At 40.5% G+C, this 27,192-nt stretch overlaps 1 protein-coding gene and 1 long non-coding RNA gene across 8 annotated transcripts in view; one reads left to right on the forward strand and one right to left on the reverse strand.

The window, feature by feature from the left end:
• On the forward strand, positions 1 to 26,580 carry LOC110742985. 2 transcript variants are annotated; one of them, XR_002521339.2, is made up of 4 exons: positions 1 to 86; positions 7,535 to 7,680; positions 21,433 to 21,503; positions 26,541 to 26,580. It is a non-coding gene; the product is annotated as an uncharacterized LOC110742985 (long non-coding RNA). The 2 variants fall into 2 exon arrangements; XR_004184556.1 differs by lacking the exons at positions 21,433 to 21,503; positions 26,541 to 26,580 and adding an exon at positions 11,120 to 11,201.
• BTBD9 (BTB domain containing 9) overlaps positions 1 to 27,192 on the reverse strand; it is a 480,044-nt gene that overhangs the window by 69,579 nt on the left and 383,273 nt on the right. For all 6 annotated transcript variants that reach the window (XM_031667673.1, XM_031667674.1, XM_031667675.1 and 3 more), the window contains exon 9: positions 21,702 to 21,809. In XM_031667673.1, coding sequence (XP_031523533.1) covers positions 21,702 to 21,809 — 108 coding nt within the window. The remainder of the gene's footprint in view (positions 1 to 21,701; positions 21,810 to 27,192) is intronic.

A 27,192-nucleotide genomic window follows, 5' to 3' on the forward strand; every position in this document is an offset into this window, starting at 1 on the left:
ACACATATATTTTATACATATAGCATTCATGCCTGTGGGTGTCTGTACATCTGTCAAGGCAACACACAGTAGAAGAAACTTTAAAAGTAAATCCATTATATTTTATGTCTTACATAACTATTATATACTTTTACTGATAAAATAACAATAAACGGTATTATTTTAATACAAACAGCCCTTGGAGTGCAGCACCAGGCCTTGTTTTAGGAATGACATCTTACAGACGTGGAGACAGAGGCACGGAGGGAGTAAACGCCTTGTCCAAGGATGCTCGGCTAATCGGCAGTAGAACCATGGCTAAGAGCCAGGCCTCCTGATTTTCAGCCCAGGGATTTTTATTTTGCCTTTTTTACTTCACTCATGTACAGATGATGCTGCCATATCTCACACTTTTCTTGCTGGTGGCAAGATACTAGCAAAGAGTCCAAGAACATAATCCCTAGCATAAAGGCTAAGATTGAAATAATTTTACATTAAACACAAACAATTCCAATATAGATTTTCACTTTCATACATGCACACCTTATTCCAGCGATTAGCCTGTACTTCTCCTGGGGACAGGCTCTGAGCCCTCCACCAGTTAAGTTCTAGTACGTAGTGGGTGCACAGTAATTGCTAAACCACAGGGGGTTTGCAGCCCCTGTTCCACAGCAAGCCTGCACTTTACACTCTGACAGTCACCATGGGCTCTTTAATTTTGGGGTCAGGCAGATTTTTGCCTGCCACAGTACTGAACTCATAGTAGGTACTTGATAGAAATGGGTTGAATGAGTGAAGAAAGGTCTGCATATGCTTCCTGCAGGTAGATACTACATTTTCTTATCAGTAAAATGGGTGTCTTGAGAGAAGGTAATCAATATTGGAGGGTCAGAGCAAGGGCTAAAGAAAAGCCAAGGGGGTGGTCACATTTCCCAGACCCAATCTTTTAGAACAAAGCTTCAGGACTGATGTGCAAACAAAGCTACAAAGAGAGAAATGATTCTGAAGCCTGAGCTGGTGAGGAGGGCTCAGGTTTTGCTGCAAACTCCATTTGGCTCCCAGTACCACTGGCTGAAGTTTAACAAGTGAGATCACCACATTTCAAGGTTTAACATAGGGAGGGGTCAGTAACAAAGATGAGCTTGACGTGCTCATCTTAGCAGCTCATGGCCCCAGATGTAGGGTGTACACCAGATGCAAAAGGTCACAGGAGACCAACAGAAATCAGGTAAAGGAATGACACAATAACAGAGATATGTGTAACTGACACTTCCTATTTTCACTGAAATGTCTGCTTCACTCAAAGGTTTTCACATGTGAATATTCAGCTGACCCCTGGATCTTCCCTTTTTTGTGCCAGGGATCTCTCTGGCATTCTGTGAAGCACATGAATCCCTTCTCAGAATGTTTTCAAATGTATAAAATAGAACACACAAAGAAACCAATGTTACTGAAGTACAGTTGCGTCCACAGACCCCTTGGGCATAGTGACAATGAAAGACCCCTGGCCCGAGGCAGAAAGGGTTGGCTTTATCAGCTGGGAAAACAGGGCTGCATATGGGACAGAACATCAGTCAGGAAACTGAGACTCTGGATCTCTTTACAGCCAGAACTCTTATTTTTTCAAGAAAACATAAATTAGATGTTCTTATGTAGGAAAGGAATGTCTCAAATAAAAACAGCAACAACTTTGACACTACTTTTCTATACCTTCTTTTAGGTGCTTTTCTCCTCTTCATCCCTTTTTCTAAATACAATGGACACCAGGAACTAGCAACACTAATATAGATTTTAGGTCCTCTCTGAAAATACAATTCTCAGTTCTCCAGCACTCCCATTTCCCACTTTACCTTTCATTTGCAGTAAAATTAACAAATCATATGACCTAGACATTTCTAAAGACTACTGGTCTGTGACATCATTTCAAACCATCCCCTAAACCTGAAATCCAAATAGCCAACATCCTAACAGAGGCTAAAGAATAAAGCACAAATCCAGTGTAGGGGAAACCACTTCTCTTTTGAAAGAAAGACTCTCATTTGGATTATGACAGTTAGCCAACACACATAGGTCTGTAATGGGGGATATCTCCATATAAAATTCCTAAGTAAAAGGGTCACAAGAACTATCAATCCTAATTTAATTCAGCCAATCTAAGTAAATCCCAAAGAAACATGCTGGGCTAGAAATGAAATCCCAGTAAACAACTGGAAAATGTGGGCACAGTAATATGAGGACTCCAGAGATTTCTGTAGCAAATGGATTGTTCTAATGACATTTGATTAAAAATCTGCTTCCACCTGGGTCAGTGCATTTCATGTGCAGAGTGGATTCAGTTCTGCACGCAGAATAAACATTTCAATGGAAGGCACAGTGGGAGGAAGAAAACAATAGCTCCCCAAACCCACAGTCATTGAATGGTGTGTCCAGGTTCAGATCTGGGAAACAAAGAACTGTGAGATGAGAGATGGCTGTGCCAAATGGACAGGATGCATTTTCCCTGAGCATCACTGCACAAGGGGCCCAGGGGAAGCCTGGTCTCAGGCCAAACACACACTTCTCCTACACCTCACTGTTCAGTAGTTGAACTCTATAAAGGTGCAACTCGCTTGCTTTTTAGTTCTGTCTTCATAAATTGCACACTTGTCTGTGACTTGGACAAATTTTGAAGCAGACACGGAAAGCAAACAATCATTCAACTTCAGTTTGCTTTGTAGGTGACACTTAGGAAGAGTCAGCGTATTGGAGAGTCTTTTTGAGGTATATGTTGTTTTCAAATCAGACTACAGGCAAGTAGTCTATCTTTTCTTTTCTTCCTAACTTCACACAGAGTTCCACATACAGAGGGGATCTATCATTCTGATCAACAAATCCAACTTTTTGTGCCAAAAGGGCAAAATAATTTCTTAAATGTAAGGTCAGTTCAAACAACTCCTGCATCTTAGTTGCCACCATTCACAAATATCCTGGTTTTAGCAAGTCAGATGCACCAAAGTACCAGGAAGGCCACCTGTGTGGAGATAAACAGCAGTTCCCAGTGATCATGGAAGAACTAGGGCTCCCATCACCATGATTCATAAAATCACATGATATCACAAAATCAACAATTTCTGGTCTTGCTTAAGCCATCTGACAGGAGTAAATGGTTACCAAGATGCCTACAGAAACTAATGAGTGAATAGATAATGCCAGCTATATCTCAGAAAGAAGAAAAGATAATCTGATGAAAAAACAATCTTAATTCCTTACAAAAAAGTGCCGAATCTTATGGTGTTCCAAGTGTCAAGAAAAAATAAACAGATGACTTTAAACAGAGGTGGGGAGGGTTACAATGTAAAGCATTTGTCTGTTTCCTTTTCAATGGTATTTTCCAATGTTAAAAAAAAAAAAAATCAGCCAGGTATGGTAGCTCATGCCTATAATCCCAGCACTTTGGGAGGCTGAGGCAAGAGGACTGCTTGAGGCCAGGAGTTCGAGACCAACCTGGGCAATAAAGAGACTCCCTGTCTCTATTTTTAAAAAAATTAGAAATATTAGTTGAGCATGGTGGCATGTGCCTATAGTCCCAGCTACTTGGGAGATGGAAGCAGGAGGATTGCCTGAGGCTAGGAGTTGGAAGCCTAGGTGACAGAGCAGGACTTTGTCTCTTATAAAACAAAACAAAACAAAACAAAATCAGCAAGCACCTCATTCAATCTTTTTTTAACAAAAAATTTGAAGAAATTGATTCTGAGCCAAATATGAGTGACCAACAGCCTGCGATACAACCCTCAGGAGGTCCTGAGAACAAGTGCTCAAGGTGGTCAGCTGGGGCACAGCCTAGTTTTATACATTTCAGGGAGACATGAGACATCAATCAAATACATGTAAGATTTACATTGGTTCCATCTGGAAGGGCAGGGCAACTCAAGGACAGGTGCTTCCAGGTCATTAAAAATTTTCTGATTGGCAATTGGTTGAGAGTTATTATCAACAGAAAGGAATGTATGCTTCGTGGAGACCAAGGTTTTATCATGCAAGTGAAGCCTCCAAGTAGTAGGCTTCAGACAGAACAGACTATAAATGTTTCTTATCAGACTTGAGATCTGTGTTGATGTTAATGCTGGTCTCCTTTTCCTGAATTCTAAGAGGGAAGAGGGTATAATGAGACATGTACGACCCCCACTTCCATCATGGTCTGAACAAGTTTTTCAGGCTAACTTTTTAATGCCCTTGGCCGAGAGGAGGGGTCCATTCGTATGGTTACTCCATTCAATCTTAACAGAGTGGGACTCAGGAGAAGAGTACAGAACATAAAAGGCCCTCTTCCTCTCTCAGGGAAGGACACCAAGTCATCTAGGGCAAGTTCACTTTACACTTCAGATGTAATCTCTTGGCCAGGAGTGGTGGCTCACACCCATAATCCCTGTAATCCCAGCACTTTGGGAGGCCAAGGTGGACAGATCACGAGGTCAAAAGATCGAGACCATCCTGACCAACATGGTGAAACCCCGTCTCTACTAAAAATACAAAAATTAGCTGGGTATGGTGGCACACGTCTGCAGTCCCAGCTACTCGGGAGGTTGAGGCAGGAGAACTGCTTGAACCCGGGACATGAAGGTTGCAGTGAGCTGAGATCGTGCCACTGCATTGTAGCCTGGTGACAGAGCGAGATTCCGTCTCAAAAAAAAAAAAAAAAAAAGATATAATCTCTTATAGGAAATTTAAAACAATAACTTGAGATGTGGCAGTTTTATCACCCAAGCTATTGGGCTAAGCTTCAAGATACCAAACCCTCGAGTAAAAGCACAGCTAGGAGACAGCTAAAAGGAGCTTAAGACTCTATATAGTCATTTTATTATAAATGGCTACTTCAGAGCCAATATATTTGACTTTGACTTTAAAAAGGCAAGATTAACCATTACACATTTTGGTCAAGCTTAGGAAACAACTTGCTAATAATCTATCTAGTGAAAAAAGATGCCTCTGGGAAATTCATCGTATTGGTGGAGGGAGAAAACACCTACATTTTTGCTGTCACTAAAAGCCAAACAGAAACCTCCTGTTACCAAGGATCAGTGGAAAATTACTGCTTATTATACAGTATTACATTTACAGAAACTGCAAGTGCTCATCACAAACTGAACGTCACACTTACCTTATCAGAAAGAGCAGCCTGGCACTGGCACAGGAGTGTAACAAAACACGGTCAATTTACTAAGCCTCCCGATAGCCGAGGGTATTGTTGGCAATACAAAAGGTAACAAAGGAGTGGACTGGCTGAGCGTGCAGGCTGCTATCCTGCCATCTCTGGGAAGATCTGAGCTCAAGGCACACTTGAACTTCCCTCCAGCAGGCTGAAGAGAGAAAGAGTGATTTTCATGTATCCACCAAGGCTTCCAGATTTAGCATGCTGCCTACTCCCATAAATGTTATCCCTACTGAGTCACTCAGAGAAGAGATGGTCTAACTACATGTGTCAGAATCCACAAATGCCTCTATTTGCATTTGGATCAAGGCCCCTTAGTCTCAGCTGGTCCTGAGCCAATTGGGAAGGCTTAATTAGTGAGCCCATGAGAGGAGGGAAGTGCCCAGCACAGAGCCTGACCTAAAGCAGTGGCTCAAAATATGTCCACTAAATTAATGCCTAGATAAATACCAGACTTTTGAGTTAACATAAGCCCATGCCCTACAGTTTAGGGTTCCTGGCAGGGAAATGATTCAATAGTAGTTGAATGATAATTTTAATTAAGGAAATAGCAAAAGAAGAAAATACTGCCTGAAAATATCAGTGGTTCTATCCCCAAAATGAAAAGCTTAGAAAATTGTGCTCTGTGTTCCCTTCTCATCTCCTCAGAAATTTATAAAGTTAATTAATATTAATGTAAGAACACCATATTAAAGCAATGTGAAGGTATAAATTTGAAAATCAGACTAGAAATTCAAAAATGAAGGCATTTGTAATTGTAGATTCACAGTACGTGCCATGTCTAACTAAAAACTTGATTACTTCTTAATGTTATTGTGGCTCTGTCTTCACAGGGCAATTGGGGCTTTCAATTAGCCTACTAGATTCACCCTCAAACAGGCAGAGGCTGTGATATGAGGGACTCAATGGTGCTCTGAGAACACCAACCCTGAAGTCCTGTTGGTTTAAATCTATGACCCTGACACTAGATTAATGTAGATTTGGGTTTTGATTTTAATTAGGAAAAATGAATTCTGAAGACTCAGAAATGTGAAACCAACAAGTTTCCAGGAGCCCCTCCTTCTCCCACCCTCAGCATACCCTAGAGAAAAGACTATACATTTCAAAGCCCAAGCATCAGAATTTCTATTAAGCTTATATGTCCACTGCTAAATCCTACAGAGAATTCAGTAACTCCCCAGAGAATCAGGAAGGAAAAAAGAACAATATAAACAAGTTACTCTCCTCTAATAGAGCAGTACCAACATGTGCTATCTTCCTTTGCCTGAGAATCACCTAACAGCAGAAATTTACACTACAGCTCTGAGAACCGGAGATGAGGAGGCCAGCGGTAGTATCCAGTCTTCCTCATCTGAGGAAAACCACGAACTCTGGGACAAATTTAATGTGCAACATTGCCTGGAGGTAGAAGGCCGAACAAGATGACCACTCATCAGGTCAAGACTGCTAAGCCACATTACTAGGAATACAAACATTCTTTCACTCCATTTAGGTTTATTACATGGGCTCCATACTGTTGTATAAATTTGGAGAAAGAAGTGAAAAGTGTATGAGCACAAAGCACTCGCAAACTCCCTCCAAAGCAGCTGGTAAATGTGTGCAATTCCAGATGATCACCACTTTGAAACTATACTTTAAAACTTTGTAAGAAATGTTTATTACTGATACTCAGTACATAATTTACAACACCATGGTGAAATTCACTTACATTCCATTTCAAGGGATAGTGAAAAGAAAATGTCAACTGTGGGGAAAATATGCTTTATAGAGCTTGGCTTAAAACACAGGGAAAAAAACCACATATGCAAGTCTCTTTTCATGGAAGGAAATAGTCTAATAAATGGCCTAATGAACAGCATAATTATTTTTTTTTAAGTAGGCAATAGGAAGGAAAAGGGAAGAAAAACAGGCTAATATACTCTACAACCTGAATAATGAACCCCTAGATAATCTAGATTTGACCACTGGTGTAGAAGCTATACTTTTAAAACCAATTTTAAAGTATGAATTATGATACAGCTAATAGGCTGGACAAATTAATATTCTGTGGAAGTAGTAGTGAGAGCAAGATAGGAAATCATATAGAAATAAAGGTGGATTTCTCTGTAATCCGTAGTCTTCATCATACCTCTGGAAGGTGGATATTTGACTTGTACCTTTATGTGATTTTAAAATCTGAAGTTTATAGGCTCCTTGGGTTGGGAAGTCACCAGTCATTGCAGCCACAACATGAGCCAGTAGCAGATGGGCAGGCTCAAAATGCATCTTTTCAGAAGGATTTCCCTAACTCCATCCCATACTCTGATAATGTTTATATACTTACAGTACTTATATATCTGATTTTGTATGTTTACTGTGGTCTTATAGGCCATGCAAAATTCTGGGAAAAATGGACTCAGAATCAGGAGACCTGGGTTCTAATCCAGGGCTTGCCACTAGATGAGAACTTGGGAAAGGCACCTGTGACCGCTGTCTCATCTGTAAAATGGGAGGCTTGAACTACGATTTCCAAGGTACTTCTATCAGTTATAGTATCGTTTGATTCTAGGATCTTGTTTTGTATTTTACGTTGTGTGTGTGCATATGTATGTGTGTACACATGCAAAGTGGTTCCCAAATGTTCTGTATAACCTACAAGTTCCTTCAGAGAAGAAATGTCTTCCTGTCTCCTCAGAATTGTCCTTCACAATGTATTAATAGTATGAGCCTCTACCCACTAGGGTCACTGAACAAATATTAGACTGAATCAAAGTTGTGCATTTGATTACAGACCTACAGAGATGACTCTGGGAAAAGCTGGTCCTATACTTCCAAGGGGATAAATCCCAATGTACCTTGAAAAATGGCCAGATTGTTAAAAGTAACCTTTCTCCTGGACTAGGCCCTTATTTCTTCCCTTTTCTGAAACAAACCCAAGAAACAGTAAATGTATCAAGTTATATGCATGCCAATGACAGTGGACATTCACATAATGGAGCGATCACCTGTGTTTGGGAGGAGAAAGATCAAGAAGAACTCATAGAGCATTTGGCTGGGTCTTCAAGGGAACACTGAATAGGTGGAGACCTGAAGATCAGCCAAAGGAAATAAAAATAATCAGCTGACCTAAAGCATGGGCTCATTTAACAGTAGTGATTAGGCCAGACTGAAAGGAAAGTAGGAATATAAGGACTGTAAAGAGAGAATTACAGAGATAAAGGTTAGAAAGTCTGGTTAGAGTCAGAGAGATATGGTAATTATATATTTGAAGTCTGGACATGTGGTTTAACAGGAGGCAGAATATTTAAAACCAAGATGTTTAGGGAGAGCTGGTCATGTAGAGATAGAAGATGATCCAGGTAAGGATCTGAGGCTTTCCTTAGTAGATCACTGAAGGTCCCTGTACAGGGATTAAGGAATCACAGCAACGACAACCTAGCAATAGTGTTCTAGACTCTAGAACAGCAACAGATGTAGAGTATAGAAATTCTCTGCAATAGTATTGAGGGAAATTCACTAGAAGCTACCATAAATACTCCAGGAAAGAAGTATGAAGGTCTGAATATGGAGGGAGGCAATGGGAATAGAAATAAAAGATGAAAGGATATAACAGAAAGGATATAGCACCTGACTGACTGTGTAGGGCAAAGAAGAAAGACTCAAAGAGGTAAGTGACGCCCAGTGGAAGGGAGCTACAACAACAAAAGCAGGGACACCAAAGGAGTGTATCTGCTTTATGGAGAATGACAATGATGACTTTAGTTTGAGACAAGTTGTGTTTGAGAAACCATTCTAGAAGGAGCCAACGGAAAATATCAATGAAAGAGACAGCTGAAGCCAAGAGAACGAGCTAAATGGTGACTCTATGTGCATGCTGGACCCCTGAATTCATAAAAATGCCTTTTTCCTTCTTTTTTAAACTCTGGAAGAAAACACGAGCCTCTTAGTGCTCTAGGATAGAGCTGAGCAAGCATCAATCATGGCATAATTACCAAAACAGAGCCTTCTCATTAGATCCAGAGGCTGGCTGCTGACTTCTGATTACAATTTAGTAAACTGAGGCAGGTCATTTTAAGAAGGTAAGATCGAAACTCCCATGCCTTTCCTTTCTGTTATCTTTATTCACTGACCAATAAATAGGCTCTACTTTCCTGTTTTTGCAGATGCCCATGCTGACTGTTACTGTGGTATCTGCTGCTCCGTTTGCTTACCTACCTTGGGATTATGTGACTGACAGATTATGTGCAGCAGGTCCCTTGTCTGTACTGCCCATTTCAGGGAAGGGGTTAATCAAGGCTTTGTCATGGTAAGGTTGCTGACTGAGCACCTCACTGGGTGGTGGTGGGCTGGACCCTCTGCAGCCATCCTGAGACCATGAGAGGTACAGCGAGCTCTAGGATTCCAGAGTGAGGTCTGTTCTATTGAACAGACTCTTTCCTGCTGGGAGAGGTACATGTGATGCTCTGGCAAGCAGTTTAGAGTCCCTCTTCAGAGTTTAAGGCTGGGCTTTTTTTTTTTTTTTTTAACATTTTACTCTAAAAATCCAGAGAAGCAACTGAAACATTAACCAGACAAACTCGGGATTTTAAATCAAATCAATTTCTGAATTGAAAGGGGCACAGCTGGCAAAGAGTTTTAAAAGCACTTGGCCCCTCCATAAAAATAAACTTTACTCTCTCTATGAGTGGTTAAAAATAAAGGTAATGGACTTCCAGCCAGTAACCAACTTGAAGTGATAAACTGTTACTAGGGGATCCAAGTCATTAACGTGAGGGGCAATGATATATGTAAAAACCAAAGAAAACTGAGCCTCTGGCAATACTGAATTAAAACTTGTGGAATAATGCTATAAATGAGCCAAGGATGACAGATCAATAATGGGTTAATACAGAGAAGTTAGGAAGACACATGTGTAGTTTACAAGGACTATATCATCAGGGGCAACTGTTATTCTCTCCCATAAACTCTTCCTTGCCTCATGTGACAGCATCTGAGCTGGAATGGACAAACGTCCTGATTGGGCTTTGTGACAATGATACCTCCAGACAGTAACAAGACAAACGAAACCAACATGCATACATGACTGGAGACAGAGCAATGGCATGCATGCTTCTATTCATTCAGATCAAGTACATACTGACCCCTACAAGTGTTAGGTCCTTGCTAGGCTACTACTATGGATCAAAGAGTGAGTAAAACACCAAATCCCTGCTCTCCTGGAGCTTACCTTCTGGTGGAGAAGAACAGTAACTTAACAGCCATGCTACGGAATGGGGAATTGCAAACGGCAACAAGGGCTATGAAAAAAAGTAGCTTGGTTTTATAAGAGGGGATAACACAGTGATTTGATCAAGATGGGTGGTCGGGCAAACTTTCCTGAAAAGTGGCCCTTGAGCTGAGAAGAAAAGGATAAGTGGGGGTGGTTAATGAGACAAAGGGCAGAGGGTGGGCTCCAGACAGAGGCCAGCATGGCATATGCAAAGGCTCTGTGGGAGGACAGAGCATGATGGATGGTGGGAAAACAGAGGATGCCAGGGAGATGGGAACAGGGAGAGGGATGCAGGGGGAGTATGGAGAGGCGGGGGGCCAGATTGTGTAGGGCACTCTAGGCCACACAAAGAATTCTGGTCTTGATTCAGAGAGCAGCAGGAAGCAGTGCAGGGTCCTAAGCAGGACGATACTAGAGTTGTGCTTGAAATGTGCCACCTGCCTATAGTGAGTAAACTCATGGGAGGGCACAGAGGGAATGTGGGGAGGTCAGTCAGTAGAGTGGAGTGGAACAGCTGAGTGATGATGGTAGGTGAACTAATGTGATCTTGATTTATTTTTAATCATTTGGAATATAATATTAATAAGAAAGTTATGTCCATAGTAAAATAAAAAGTCTTTCTGACCATGTACATTTTGTGTGCTCACACAGCTCACTGAGAAAGTTTTATTGAGCTATGTTTCATTTTTTTTTTTTTTTAACAGGCATGGAAAAAATTATTACCCTCACAGAATAACGTGGCTCCTGGGTTAAGTAAGAAAGAGGGAAATGGGAGCTCTCAGATTTTTCTTCCTGATCATTTGCTACCCAAGTGGACTTCATTTCCTTCTAGCTCCTTTAACTTCCAAATGTTCTGGGTGGAGAGGAGCCTCCCACTGGGGGTCCACAGGATCTGCTGACCGCTCTAAATTTAGAACTCAGGCAATTCACACACTTAGCATCAAAAACTACTTTCCACATGCCTCCCAATGTTTGGGTAAATTTTTAATAAAAACTTCCTGCAATACAAAAGATAAGTTCCCTTTAAATGTGCAGGTATGACTGGCTGACTCCTTATTGCTATTTTCTATTCTAAAATAATCATCAGCTTTAGGTACTTCATAACCCCATAAACAAGTGTAACCGGTGTCTCCAAGTGTGGCCTAACATATAGATGACTTCTACAGGGCAAGCCTGCTGATCTCTCATCGTTAACACAAGGATCTGCCTAGGGTCAGACTTGCCGTGTGTGCATATGTGTGTGTGTGTGTGTGTGTGTGTGTGTGTGTTGTCTAAATTCTGCTATTTTCTTCATTTTTCATTTTTTGAAACCATTCCTCTTACAGGTACATGTTTCTTCATTGTTCAAGTTCTAAAACTCTTGACAAAATTAACACCAATGTTTGCCCTTTAAGAAAAAAAAAACAGAAAAGAACATGACTGGCTTTTTTCATTACTGTCAAATGCTATGTAGAAAAATGAATTAAGTATGAAAAGAGAAAAATAAAATCTTCATCGAGCATTTCAAAAGTGACAGTTACACAACCAGAGCTCATTAATTGGCTCACACTTCTCGAAGGAACAAGCAAACACACTCCTCCAACCTTGTAGGGCAGAAAAAATCTCAGGACAACAGCCCTGTCTGTTATTACCAATATGGGATCTACGCGACAGTCAAGTGCTTCAATCTTGTTGGAAACTAACATGTCACCCAACTATGAACTATGTCTCATCATCATTAGTATCAATGAGGAAGACATTTCCTCCTTTATATCCTGCTGTCTTTCTATTGCATCTTATTTGTGACATCAAGTTCTTTACACAAACCTCCAAATCACATGGTTAGCAGTGACCTCCTAGAACCACCCCAAAGTTTTTGTTAAGTGTTAGATTAAAAAAGAAAGCAGGCAAAAAAACAAATAACAAACCTTTCTCAACATTGTCACTAACAATGGCAAAGAAGATGAAAAAAAAAAAAATCACAGGCAAAGTAAATTGTCTCTAGGTTTTAAATGTATCATTTTTCAATCTTGCTATATTTTGGAAGATTTACTGAGGCTATAACTCTCCACCTTTAATTTATCCTGTTGTCCTCAGCCACTGCAGCACTTAGAAGAAGAAACATGTTCCTCTTTCTAAGATTCCTAGAGAATAAATAGCAGATACAGAGACAGATCCCAGGACTAAGCGGCAGTGCATTTAGCAAGGGGACATACAGTGCTTCTCGAATGTGAATATAATCATGCTGGAGACCCGGCAGCAGACGGGTCGGCTCCACACAGGTCTTTCCAGGTGGCACACAGACAGTCAAGGTGCTTCTCAGGGAAGGCACAGGGGAGAAACTTCCCAACATTAGGATGCTGTAGAGATTGCCTGCTCCAAGGAGGTGCTCCAACCTCCCAAGTAGGCCAGGGCCCTTTGAGAGGGCAAACTCAGATGGGAATGAACTTTGGGTGTCCTGGGGAAAGGCAGAAGAAAGTACTCTTGGAGAAGTGGGCTTTAAGGAGCCCATGGAGAGAAGCATAAGGAAAATGTGGCTGGAGTGTCCTTTCCGGGGAAGCACAACTCGTGCTTGGGCTAAATGGCAAGGTTCTGAAGAGCCGCTGGGATATTGCTATGTATAGCACTTAATTTTGTTGATTTACTGCTGGCAGCGAATAAACCATGCCACTCTGCCAGCATCTGCTACTCAAATAATGGCAAGGACAAGCATCTATAAAACACTTATGGCTCTAGCAAAAAAAACCATTTTTTTTCAAATAAAGTGTTTTTAGATTTTAAAAGAAATACATGTAAATTGGTCAGAAAAATGTTGAAAATTAGAAATAATTCCCACAATCCCCTATACAGGTCAACCATTATTAATATTTTGGCATATTTCCTTTTGGTTTTCTTCTTCCATAATTCTTCCTATTTATGATAATACTTCTATAATTTTGTACACTGCTTTTAAAACAGCTTACTTATGGATTTCCTTAAGTTATTAAAAAAACTCTTTGCAGCATCATTTTTAATAAACACCTAGAATGGGGGAAAAGTTTATTCAGAAGGGAATTTAGATGGTAAATCTGGCAGGATATAGAAAGTCTGTGATAAAATTAGAATCTAAAAGCTAGAAAGACTAGGTAGTTCCATATTAGGACTATAGAATTCCCCAGTGGAAAAAAAATTTTCACTACCTAATTCTTTTTATCTAATCGTTTGTATTTGCCAAAATGTTTGGGAAGGGCACAGTTTTGGATAGATGATGGCTGGGGTCACTAATACTTTGGCAGACAGAATTACTATCCAATAGGACCATGACAAAACAAAGAAATTGTTTAAAAAATGAATGCAAATGAGGTCAATATGTGAGGGAGTACACTGGCAGGAAACAAGACAGCTATATAACATGGCAGAGGCACAGCCAAGCACATGAAAGGTAAGGAAAATGACTTGGGGTCACTGGGGACTATTGATAGCTGACTACAAGGCAGCCCATGCCACAGTGATTTTGGGACTTCAGGTCCAAGATGGCTGACATCGTAGGCACAGTTCCCTCTCCCTTCCTGGAAACCACTGACATGCTACCAAAGAAATGCAAAGAGAATACATTCAAAAAGGTTGCAAATTGGAGAGGACATCAGTAAATGAAAAATTTTGGTGAATTTTGAGAAAATGATATGCACATGAAATATTACTTATTTATAAATCGAGGAGAACTGGGCAGATTTCCATACCGAAGCAAACTGAGCAGGATAATGACAAATGACCCACATCCAGCCATGTCATTGTGAAATTTGAGACTACCAGGGGTGAAGAGAAGATCCTAAAGGCTTCTATAGAGAAAAATAAATTACTACAAAGAATATGAATCAGATTGACATCAGATTTCTCATCTGCAACATTAGATACTAGATAGCAATAAATCCAAGCTGTTAGACTTCTGAAAAAAACTGAATTCTATACCCAGTCATACTATGATTCAGATATGCTGGGGTTCTGAAAATTTGTATTCTATTTCCCTTTTCTGAAAAAAAATTACCCATAGATTTATTCTGTGCAATGGCCATGAGTGATCTTCTTTCTTTGTTTGTTTGAGACAGGGTTTTGTTTTGTCACCCAGGTTGGAGCATAGTAGTGTGATCTTAGCTCACTATAACCTCGAACTCCTGGGCTTCAGCAATCCTCCCTCCACAGCCTCCTAAGTAGCCGCAACTACAGGTGTGTGCCATGATATCTAGCTTTTTTTTTTTTTTTTTTTTCCACATTTTATTTATTTAGTAGAGACAGGGTCTCACTATGTTGCTGGGGCTGGTCTTGAACTCCTGGCCTCAAACAATCCTCCTGCCTCAGCCTCCCAAAGTGCTGGGATTATAGCAATCTTTTAAACTAAATGTTCAGGCTCAACAGACCCAAACAAGCCATAATTGGCTTCAGATTCACCTAGGAGACAGAACGGGAAACACAGCAAGCTCCCAGCACAGCACCAGGTATTTCTTCCCTTCGGCAGTCTTTGTAGCAGTCAACACAACCGTCTGGGGGCTATTCTTTTTGGCCTGCAGGTGACAGCTCAAATAAGAGCATTAAGAATCAAGAAAAAAAAAAAAAAGAGAGTATATAAGACTCAAGGAAAAAAAAAGACTCAACAACCGGTGACTGTGGAGCTGCTCTGGCTTAGAAGCCTCACATTCCAAATAGAAACTAATACTTCTTGTGACAGCTCCATAAGCACAGATCCCAGAATCGCAAGGAATAAGCCCAATTACAAAAGTCTCTGCACTCAGGGAAGCACAAGGATCTATAGTTTCTGACCAGATATTTACAGTTCTCCCAGGCCACATGCAATGTACCATTTCAGGGGTAATTTTTAAAATCATAAGCAATGTTGCTTATAACGCCGCAGACATTCCACTACAATCAGGTTTTCAGGGGGACAGGTCTAGAAAACTAACAGAGGCCCAAGGTCAATATCTCAAGCAAAGGGAAAGGGTTTTTTTTTTTTTTTTTTTTAAACCATTTACCTACATTCCACAAAAAGAAAATGAAATTGAGGAAACAGTGTTACCAATGATAGGAAAGAAGAAATTTTAGGATCGCAGACATAAACAATCTGTTCAAAATCAACCAATGAACAAACAGTATGCTTCAGAAGTTTCTGCAACAGGAAAAAACTAATCAGAAACTTCCAGAAAACAAAAAGCTGTCTAACAGGAAGCTACTTAAAATGTGGAATAATTTTGAGCACTTGTAAGGAAATCTAATCTGCTTCATCAGAACAGGGGAACAAGTTTACTGACATAGAATAACATTTTCCTAACTCTAGATCCAACCAATTACTAGATCTGTCATGAACAATGTTTATATAATCATTATATTATAATGAGATCTTAGTGCTTTTCCCTTTTCAGGATCAATTTATAGTTAACACATAGATGATTTAACTATAAGTTACAGAACAAAAAATAAGTATCACAATGTCAATATAGTAAAGCAGCTAACAGAAGATAAGAAGTAGAAAGGGAAAAATAGAGGGAAATGTAGTGGGTGGCAATTTCTTCATCAATGTAGTAAAGAGTCAAGAAATATTGTTTATAACTGATGGATCAAAAAATAGAGGTTTAGGCCGGGCGCGGTGGCTCACGCCGGTAATCCCAGCACTCTGGGAGGCCAAGGCGGGTGGATCACAAGGTCAGGAGTTCGAGACCAGCCTGATCAATGTGGTGAAATCCCGTTGGTGAAACCCCTCTGCTAAAACTACAAAAATTAGCCAGGTGTGGTGGTGTGCCCCTGTAATCTCAGCTACTCAGAAGGCTGAGGCAGGAGAATCACTTGACCCCAGGAGGCACAGGTTGCAGTGAGCTGAGACCACGTCATTGCACTCCAGCCTGGGTGACAGAGAGAGACTATGTCTCAGAAAAAATAATAATAATAATAGAGGTTTAGCCGGGTACGGTGGCTCACGCCTGTAATCCCAGCACTTTGGGAGGCTGAGGCGGGCGGATCACGAGGTCAGGAAATCGAGACCATCCTGGCTAACACAGTGAAACCCCATCTCTACTAAAAATACAAAAAATTAGCCGGGCATGGTGGTGGGCGCCTGTAGTCCCAGCTACTCGGGAGGCTGAGGCAGGAGAATGGCGGGAACCCAGGAGGCGGAGCTTGCAGTGAGCCAAGATCACGCCACTGCACTCCAGCCTAGGCGACAAAGCGAGACTCTGCCTCAAAAAAAAAAAAAAAATTATTATAATAATAGAGGTTTAAGTATATTATTTAATTGCAAAAGATAAATACTAACAGAACTAAAAAACATAACTAACAAAAATGAGGGATGGTTAAATGAGCTAAATTTCTCATTTGTTTTATATCAAGGAGTTAGTAAAGTTGTTAAGAAAAGAGGTGTGAATTTTTTTTTTTTTTAAAAGATGGGCTTTCGCCCATCTTAGCTGCCCAAAGTGCTGGGATTACAGGTGTTCGCCACTGCGGCCAGTCTGCTTTCAACCATTTTTTCAGTTTTTAAAACTTCTTGACTATAAAAATATTTCAGCCAGGTGCGGTGGTTCATGCCTGAACTTTGGGAGGCCAAGGTGAGTGGATCACCTGAGGTCAGGAGTTCAAGACCAGCCTGGCCAACATTGTGAAACCCTATCTCTACTAAAAATGCACAAAATAAGCCAGCCATGGTAGCATGTGCTTGTAATCCCAACTACTTGGGAGGCTGAGGCCAGAGAATCACTTGAATCCAGGAGGCGGAGGCTGCATTGAGCCAAGATTACGCCACTGCACCCCAACTTGGGTGACAGAGTAAGACTCTGTCTCCAAAAAAAAAAAAAAAAAAAAAAAAGTGAGAGCTTTTAAAATAAAGGGTACAGGTCACAGGGTACAGGATTAGATTGTATGAAGAAAGAGGAGTAAAATGTAATTTTAAAAAATTAGTCACTATAAAAACAGAGTTATCTATAATAGAAAATAACTGCTTATCCTGAAAACAAACCAAGAGACTTAGGAGAGCTACTATGAAGGAAAATATCCCACTCCTGGAGCAGAGAAACTAATAGAGACATTGGAGAATCTCATTCCCCAGGGATTTTTCAGAGGACAGCAAATATCTATGTTTTGATTTATTTACTAGGTAGAATGCTATCAAGAGGTGGAGCTATGATCTTTGAAAACTCCATATAATTTCATTTATAAACTCACGTACTCTATTTCAATAAAGAGCAGACTACAATTCTTGAAACTAACAGAATCCTCTCTTGAGGTCTGCTCTGTAGCATATTAGTTAAAAGGAAAAACCTTTTGCCTTTTATCATTTACATATCTTCTACATTTCTTAAGGCCTAACTTGAAAAAGGGAGGTACAATACATTCAAGTAACGCTTACAAACATAAAATCATAACCTCTGGTTCCAATAATTCTTACAGGGTTAACAGGCATTTGCCTTCTTACTACTATTTCTCTTCTTCTAATGTATTATTTATTTAATAATTTATAAAACACTGCTATCGCATCTAAGTGCTAAAATACAAAGTTAAAAACATATAAATTATTTAAATCCACCAATAAAAAAAATTTAAAAAGAGAAAAATATGTTGATAATTTAATGCAAAGCTACTAGAAGAGGATCTAATGAGTGAACAAGACTTTGAAACCAAAAAAGTCCCCATTTAACTAAATACAAAATGAATATGACATGTACCTGATCAATAGTTAGTTAATTGGCTCTTGTTAAAAACCCACACTGGGCTGGGCGCGGTGGCTCATGCCTGTAATCCCAGCACTATGGGAGGCCAAGGTGGACGGATCACCTGAGGTCAGGAGTTCAAGACTGGCCTGGCCAATGTGGTGAAACCCCGTCTCTACTAAAATACAAAAATTAACCTGGCACAGTGGCACACACCTGTAATCCCAGCTACTCGGGAGGCTGAGGCAGGAGAATCACTTGAACCTGGGAGGCAGAAGTTCCAGTGAGCTGAGATCACACCATTGCACTCCAGTCTGAGTGACAGAGTGAGACTCCGTCTCAAAAAACAACAACAACAACAACAACAACAAAACACCCACATTGTATGGCACCTTTGTGTTAGTCTGTTTTCACACTACTATATAGAAATATCTGAGACTGAGTAACTTATAAGCAAACAGCTTTAACTGACTCACATTTTCACATGGCTGGAGAGGCGTCAGGAAACTTACAATCATGGCAGAAGGTGAAGGGGAGGCAAGCACCTTTTTCACAAGGCAGCAGGAGAGAGAAGAGTGAAGAACTTCCAAACACTTCTAACACCATCAGATCTCATGAGAACTCACTCACTATCATGGGGACAGCATGGGGGAAACTGCCCCCATGATCCAGTCACCTCCCTTAACACATGGGGATCACAGGTCCCTCCCTCGACACGTGGGGATTATAATTCGAGATGAGATTTGGGTGGGGACACAGAGCCAAACCATGTCAACCTTTAACAGAGGGACATAAAAGAGAAGAGGAATCCAGTTTACAACAATAAGTGACAAAAGAGACCCGTGGTGGGTAAGACACGTACAAGATGACAAGCTTTGAGGAAGTACAAGGTCTGGTCTGGGAGCTGTGGACCCAATTAGCAAAGACTCTGGGAAGACAAATGCATAGTTGTTCATGGGCCGTGGAGGCTCTTCTATTTTATAAAAAGGGTTCCAGGAGCTTGGGATAAATTAACCACTTTGTTTCCCCCTTTTCATCATCTAGCTTGGTACAGTCTTCTTTAGCAGTGTTTTGAGTCCCAAGAGGCAATGTGGTATAGTGGCAAGAACCTGGATTTAAAACTTAGCTCTGCTTCTGGAAGAAGAGGCTGAGATGGTAACAAGATCTGTGCTCCACTGGGAAGTGGCTACCCAACCAGGAACTGACTACATTTCCCAGCCATATCAGCATCTAGTATGGCAATGTGACTAGTTTATCTCAGTGGCATGTTAGTGGAAGTCATGTATGCTACCCGTAAAGCACGGCTTTTCAGAACTAGGTGTACCCTCTCTATTCTTTCTCCTGCCAGCTAAATGTGGCTGATGCTGAGGAGGAACTAGATGGCAGAACCACAAGAAAGAAGCTGCCTGGGTTCCTCAGTCACTTCTGGGAAAATCACTTAACTATGAACACACACACGGGCTGTCCCATGACAGAAATAAACTATTGTGTTAAGTCACCGAAATACTAAAGCTTATTTGTTACAGTAGCAAGAGTTAACCTAACCAACATATATATATGCTGATAATTACTAAAAATAATAATGGTGATGGTGTCAGACACTGCATTAAACAAGTCATCATTAATACTGTTAAGAAATCTTGGCCCAGCCTAGGCAACATGGTAAGGTGCTGTCTCCACAAAAAAAAAAAAAAAAAAAAAATTAGCTGGGCACAGTGGCACGCAGCTATAGTCCCAGCTGCCTGGGAGACTGAGGGGAAGATCACTTGAGCCCAGGAGTTTGAGGGTACAGTGAGCCTTGATCGTACCACTGCACTCCAGTCTGGGCAACAGAGTGAGACCCTGCCCCCACCCCAAGTAAGCACATGAAAAGATGCTCAACATCATTAGCCATGAGGGAAATGCACATGAAAACCATAATGATATGCTACTTCATCCCCACTAGGATGGCTATGGTCAAAAAGATGGGCAATAGCAAGTACTTGTGAGAATGTGGAAAAATTAGAACCCTCAAACATTGATGGCGGGAAGGTAAAATGGTGCAGCTGCTGTGAAAAATTTTGGCAGTTCCTCAAAAAGTTAAACGCAGTTATCCCATGACCCAGCAATTCTACTCTCAGATATAGACCCAAAGGAATCGAAAATATATGTTCACATAAAAACTTGTACAGGAATGTTCATAGCAGCATTATTCATAATAGCCAAGAAGTGGAAACCATTCAAATGTTTATCAGCTGAAGAATGGATAAACAAATGTGGTATATGCATACAATGGAATACTATTCAGCCATAAAAAATGAAATTCGGATATATGCTACAACACAGATGAACCTTGAAAACATTATGCTAAGTGAAAGAAGCAAGGAACAAAAGGTCACATACTATACAATTCCATTTATATGAAATGTCCAGAGTATGCAAATCCATAAAGAAAAGACAGAAAGTAGATTATTGGATGCTGGGGCTGGGAGAGTTGGAGGGAAATGGGGAGTGACTGCTAATGGAGAAAATGTTTCTTTTTGGGGTGATGAAAATGTTCTGGAATATTAGATAGCAGTGGTGGTTGCACAACACTGTGAATATACTAAAAACCACTCAATTGTACACTTTAAAAGGGTAAATTTTATGGTATGTGAATTATATCTCGATTTAAAAAAGAAAAGAAAAAGAGAAATGCATTTGCTCCACCTTGCCTCTTAGAGATTCTGGCTCGACACAAAGAGGCACTGAGCTCTTTTCATGTACCATGATTCTAGGCTGCTCAGAACTCGCAGACTTCTTCCTATCTTCTGCTGCAAGCAGACAAGTCCAAATAGCCCCAGTGCCATATGCATTAAATGCCTCTGTCTGCATGTGGAGAAATAAGGTACAAGGCTTTCCTTACTTTGAGTAACAGCATAGTTAACAACGAGATGAGATAAATAAACAGTGACGCTAGCCCTGAGAATGCTATGAGTGTGGGGAATAGGATAGAGCTCCATAATAACTACTAAAGTATATATTGCTTCAGCAAAGTTCTCTAAGGAAGAAAACAATCCTAAAAAATGTTCTCACTCATAGGTGGGAGTTGAACAGTGAGAACACTTGGACACAGGGAAGGGAACATCACATACTGGGGCCTGTTGGGGGGTGGGAGGCTGCGGGAGGGATAGCATTAGGAGAAATACCTAATGTAAATGACAAGTTGATGGGTGCAGCAAACCAACATGGCACATGTATATGTATGTATCAAACCTGCACGTTGTGCACATGTACCTAGAACTTGAAGTATTAAAAAAAAAAGTGTGGTGTGTGGTGGGTGCTGTGGCAGGGTGGAGCGGAGGGGTTCTGAGAGAGGATTGCATAAGGAAAGTATCCTTTTTTCCCCTATTTAGGCACACATGCCATTTTCAAAAGTGTGAGTCAAATTCACACCACAGAATAGAGAACATCAAGTAAATTTCATGTAAGTATTTGGTGACATCAAGTAAATTTCATATAAGTATTTAATAGTCAAAACTGAAGAGAAGATCACTGGAGTGTGTTTTCAATCTCCAAGTAAGAATGTAATTTGGTGATTCTATGACTCTTCTTTGGAGCCTCCCAATCCACTGGGAACACTGTCTTTTCAATAGGAATACATTCCTGAAAAGACACAACTTACTTGCAGGAGACTTTAGTTCTGTCAGCAACCATGGTCCACTGTTGCTGGTTGGTAGAAACCTCAACGTAGTAGCTATAGCTTCGATCATCACAATCCCACAGTAGTAACCTGAACAAAGGGAAAAATGTAAGATTGCTGTAAACATTTTAACTGGTTGTTTCCTTAGGCTGTGGGCATATCCCTCCCACCCACCTCCTTTGTCCAGCACATTTCTAAGACTGGACAAAGTGAATCCCAAAAAAGCATGAACAGGCCGAGTCAGTCTGCAGTGAGAGGCTTTTAATCTTTAGTTTTTTTTCACAAGTCCCCCAATCCCAGGCAGCCTCTGCCCCACTGGTGGCAAAGTTCTTTAGACTGGTTTAGGAGAGAGATGTCCCCAGATCACCCTTCCAGTTTCCTCTAGCTCTCCTCTCCAGTTGGTTCGGCTGACCACTGCTCATGGGAGAATCTGTGACTTCAAATAGATTTTTCTTTTTCTTTTTTTTTTTTTTTTTTAGACGGAGTCTCGCTCTGTCGCCCAGGCTGGAGTGCTGTGGCCGGGTCTCAGCTCACTGCAAGCTCCGCCTCCCGGGTTCCCGCCATTCTCCTGCCTCAGCCTCCCGAGTAGCTGGGACTACAGGTGCCCGCTACCTCGCCCGGCTAGTTTTTTTGTATTTTTTTAGTAGAGATGGGGTTTCACAGTGTTAGCCAGGATGGTCTCGATCTCCTGAACTCGTGATCCACCCGTCTCGGCCTCCCAAAGTGCTGGGATTAAAGTGCTGGGATTACAGGCTTGAGCCACCGCGCCCGGCCTTTATTTTTCATTTCTATTTTTAGAGACAAGGTGTTTCTCTGTCACCCTGGCTGGAGTGCAGTGGTGTGATCAGCGGAGTAATCAGTGGTGTAAACAGTGGAGGCTCACTGTAGCCTCCAACTCCTAGGCTCAAGTGATCCTCCCACCTCAATCTCCTGAGTGGCTGGGACTATAGGTGCACACTATATTTTTTTGTAGAGGCACAGTCTCACTATGTTGTCCAGGCAGGTCCTGAACTCCTGGTCTCAAGTGATCCTCCTACCTTTGCCTCCCAAAGTGCTGAGATTATAGGTATGAGCCACTGTGCCCAGCCTAATTGATATTTTTATTTTTATTTTTAGAGCACATTTTCACTCTGCTGCCCAGACTGGACTGCAGTGGTGTGATCATAGCTCCTTGCAGCCTCCAACTCCTGGGCTCAAGTGATCCTTCTACCTCAGCCTCCCAAGTAGTTACAAGCATGCACCACCATGCCTGGCTATTTTTAAATTTTATGTAGAGTCAGGGTCTCACTATGTTGCCCAGGCTGGTCTCAAACTTCTAGCCTCAAGTGATCCTCCCACCTCAGCCTCCCAAAGTGCCAGGATTACAGGTGTGAGCCGCTGTGCTGGTCTAATTGATATTTCTTATAGTATTTTCTAATTGGTTATAACCCCGTCACCTTTATTATCATGTTTTAGCTTCCTTCTTATTCTCACCAGGATTTTTACATAGCTGTAGTAGGATTATCTGATTTGGAGATATAGGCAAACACACATTCATTTGCAAAACTTTCATTATTTAGAAATTGATTACCTTGGTCCTGTTCTTAACCCCCTTTTCTGCCCAGATAAGAACTTAAGCATTAACTGTGTAATTCCATTTACATGAAGCTCAAAGCAGACAATTTATCTGTTGGTGAAGGAATCAGAATAGTGGTTAGCTCTGGGGGAGGTATCGACTAGGAAAGGGTAAAAGGGAATTTTCTAGAATCCTGGAAAAGTACTAATTTTGATCTGAGTGGTAGTTATGCATGTAAATAATCACTGAGCTATACATAAAAGATCTGTTCACTCTGTGTGTGTTACTCCTCCATTTTACATATATATATATTTTTTTTTTTTTTTTTTTATATGGAGTCTCACTCTGTCTCTCGGGCTGGAGTGCAATGGCGTAATCTCAGCTCACTGCAACCTCTGCCTCCCGGGTTCAAGTGATTATCCTGCCTCAGCCTCCCGAGTAGCTGCGATTACAGGTGCCCACCACCATGCCCAGCTAATTTTTGTATTTTTAGTAGAGATGGGGTATCACCAGGTTGGCCAGGCTGGTCTCAAACTCCTGACCTCAAGTGATCCACCTGCCTCAGCCTCCCAAAGTGTTGGGATTACAGGCGTGAGCCACTGTGCCCGGCCTAAAAAATAATTTTAGAAAAGAATCTAAGCATTGCAGTACAGGATTAGTATTTTGCTTCTGACAGTGCCACAGGGGAGACAGATATTGTTTTCTATTATTTCAGCCTTAAAAGTCCTTCTCATACAAACTATATATTTTACTGCTTTATAATTGGTCATATGTGTTTGCTTCCTCTACCAGCTGGCATAGATAGTAAGCTCCTTGAAGGCAGTGTCTATGTCTTACTGATTTTTTCTATACCATTGACAGAATGTCTCACATGGAGCTTAAACTCAGTCAGTGGTTGCTGAGCAAATACATTCTTGTTAACAACAACAATAATGGCTGGGCGTGGTGGCTCACGTCTGTAATCCTATCACTTTGGGAGGCCAAGGCAGGTGGGTCACGAGATCCGGAGATCAAGACCATCCTGGCTAACATAGTGAAACACCATCTCTACTAAAAATATAAAAAATTATCCGGGCATGGTGGGGGGCACCTGTAATTCCAGCTACTTGGGAGGCTGAGGCAGGAGAATCGCTTGAATCTGGGAAGCAGAGCTTGCAGGGAGCTGAGATCATACCACTGCACTCCAGCCTGGTCGACAGAGCGAGACTGTCTCCAAAAAAAAAAAAAAAAATCAATAATAATGATCATGATGGCTAATATTTCTTTAATGTTAACTGTGTATCAGTCCCTATGTTAAGTGCTCTATACAATTTGTCTTATTAAAATCCTTCTAAATATCCTCTTAGCAAGCATTATTATTATGAAATTACAGACATTGAAAGTGTAAGGATTAAAGCATGTTAAGTAACCTGTCTAAACGCATACAGTAACTAAGTGATGGAAATGATACAAGGTTCTCACCTGGTACCTTCACCAAAAGCCCATTTCCGTAATCCCACTGTCAAATGTTTCCATTACTCTAGTTTATATATCTGGTTCCCAATTTCCAACCTCTAACCTATCAGTGGTTTGTATTATTTTCCCTTAATCTTATGATTATAATCAGTGAAAATCCTTTGCACAAGTTCACTTTAGTGTCATATATAAAGCTATTACTGAGGACTAGGATTGCCTGTATTTTCTGTTTTCCTTTACCCTTACCTTTTTTTTTGTTGTTGGAGGAGGTTGAGGGGACAGCTTCTCTCTCTGCTGCCCAGGCTGGAGTGCAGTGGTGCAATCATAGCTCACTGCAGCCTCAAACTCCTGGGCTAAAGCAATCCTCCTGCCTCAGCCTCCCAAGTAGCTGGGATTACAGGCACACACTACCACACCCAGCTAATTAAAAAACAAACAAACAAAAAGATTATTTTGTAGAGATAGGGTCTCACTGTGTTGGCCAGGTGGGGTCAAACTCCTGGCCTCAAGCTACCCTCTTGCCTGGCCTCCTAAAGGGCTCGCCTTCCCTTTCATTCCTTATTTTCTATTGTAACTCTGTTTGCTATCAATTACTAAACCAATACTACCTAATATTTTTGAACTCCTCTTTTAAGTAGAGAAAACTGTTAAATGGGTTTGGAAAGCATTAGCAGATGATACCTACTGATTCTCTTTAATACGCCTGAGTGTTTAATCTCTCAAAGTACCCTGAATGAATCAGAAAGGATTCCACTCTGTTGTTCTTAAGTGTCCCAAAATCCTACTCTTATATTACACTAATTTGCTTATAAGAATATGAATCATTTCCTTCATTAGTCATTTCCTCAAATATTATCCTAGTCTCTAAGCACTTTTATGCCGTTAGCCTATGCTAATTTATATTTATTTTGAGTAACTTTTAAAAGTGTATTTTTTGCTTCTATGTTTATCTGGCTCTCATTTTGATTATAAGAACTTTAGAAAGATGTTTATCTTTCTCTTTTTAAAAACTCTGCTTCAAACATGTGGGCTCTGTTCATGGCATATGTTCCATGTATGTTCTGGATTGGAATCATTCATAACTCTGACACAGCAGAGTAAAACTAGGGGAAAACTTAAAATCAATTAATAATTATCTTCATTTAACAGTTCTGGCAACAGAACTGTTGTTGGAAGATAATGTTGAGGTTACTTTCCCCAATGGAATTTTAAATTATTTATGGAGAGCCAGGTTTATCATATTCCCTATCCTTCTAGATAATCATAAGCTAGTGTTTCTACAGAGGATTAAAATGAAAACAGTAAGTCCCTTTTGGGATAGAACCTAACCAGATCTCAAAATATTTCATGGAAAATGACTGCCTTGAGGATATGGGATATGGAGAAGATAAAAAAATGGAGGATAAATTATGAGTATCATGTATGTTCTAGTACATATTCTTGGAGTGATAATATATTTGAGGAAAATTTTAAGGTGTATATATCATGCTCTGTAAGTAGCTTATTCTATAAAAGTCCTCCAATTTGTTTCAAGGCAAATTATTATTTTAAAATGAAGGTAATCTGAAATTCTAGTAACTTTTAAAACATACACACACAGTACATATGGTTTGTAACTGGCTACTTTTGCTTAATGGTCTATTACGAATATCTTTTTGTATCATCAAATATTCTTCTACATCATATGTACTGAATAGTATTTCACTGTATGGATGTCTCATACTTTATTTAATCAATCTATTATTATTAGACACTTAAGCAGTTAATATTTCACTGTTATGAAAATTCTTTTCTTTTTCCTTTGGAAACAGGGTTTTGCTCTGTTGCCCAGGCTGGAGAATGAAGTGGCACAGTCATAGCTCACTGCAGCCTCGATTTCCTGGACTCAAGCAATCCTCCTGCCTCAGCTTCCTGAGTAGCTAGGACTACAGCTGCATACCACCATGCCCCGCTGATATTTAAAAAAAAATTTTTTTGTTGCCCAGGCTAGTCTCCAACTCCTGGCCTTAAGCAATCCCTCCACCTCAGCTTCCCAAAGTGTTGGCATTAAAAGCATGAACCACTGAGTCCAGCCTATTATGAAAATTTTGCAATAGACATTCTTAAGCTAAATCTATGATTATTGTCTTTGAATGATTCTGTAAGTGGAACTCCTGGAGCAGGGCATATAACATCTCGAGGCTTTGATATATATCATAAAATAGCTGTATACTTCTATTCCCCCCAACCCCAAGCAAAAATCTATACCAATTTATATTAACGCTACCAGCATTGCCTAACAAATGCCTGTTTCTGTGCATCATCACCAATATTATGTATTACGTTTAAAAATACTGCTAATTTGATAGCTGAAATATCTCATTAATCTGCAATTTTTAACTTATTGAGCTTGAACATTTTACCCATTTTCTACTTACATTTATCTTTTTGTTAATGACTTACAAAATGTCCTCTATATTTAAA

This window comes from Papio anubis, chromosome 6 (genome assembly GCF_008728515.1).
Source record: "Papio anubis isolate 15944 chromosome 6, Panubis1.0, whole genome shotgun sequence".
Lineage (NCBI taxonomy): Eukaryota > Metazoa > Chordata > Mammalia > Primates > Cercopithecidae > Papio > Papio anubis.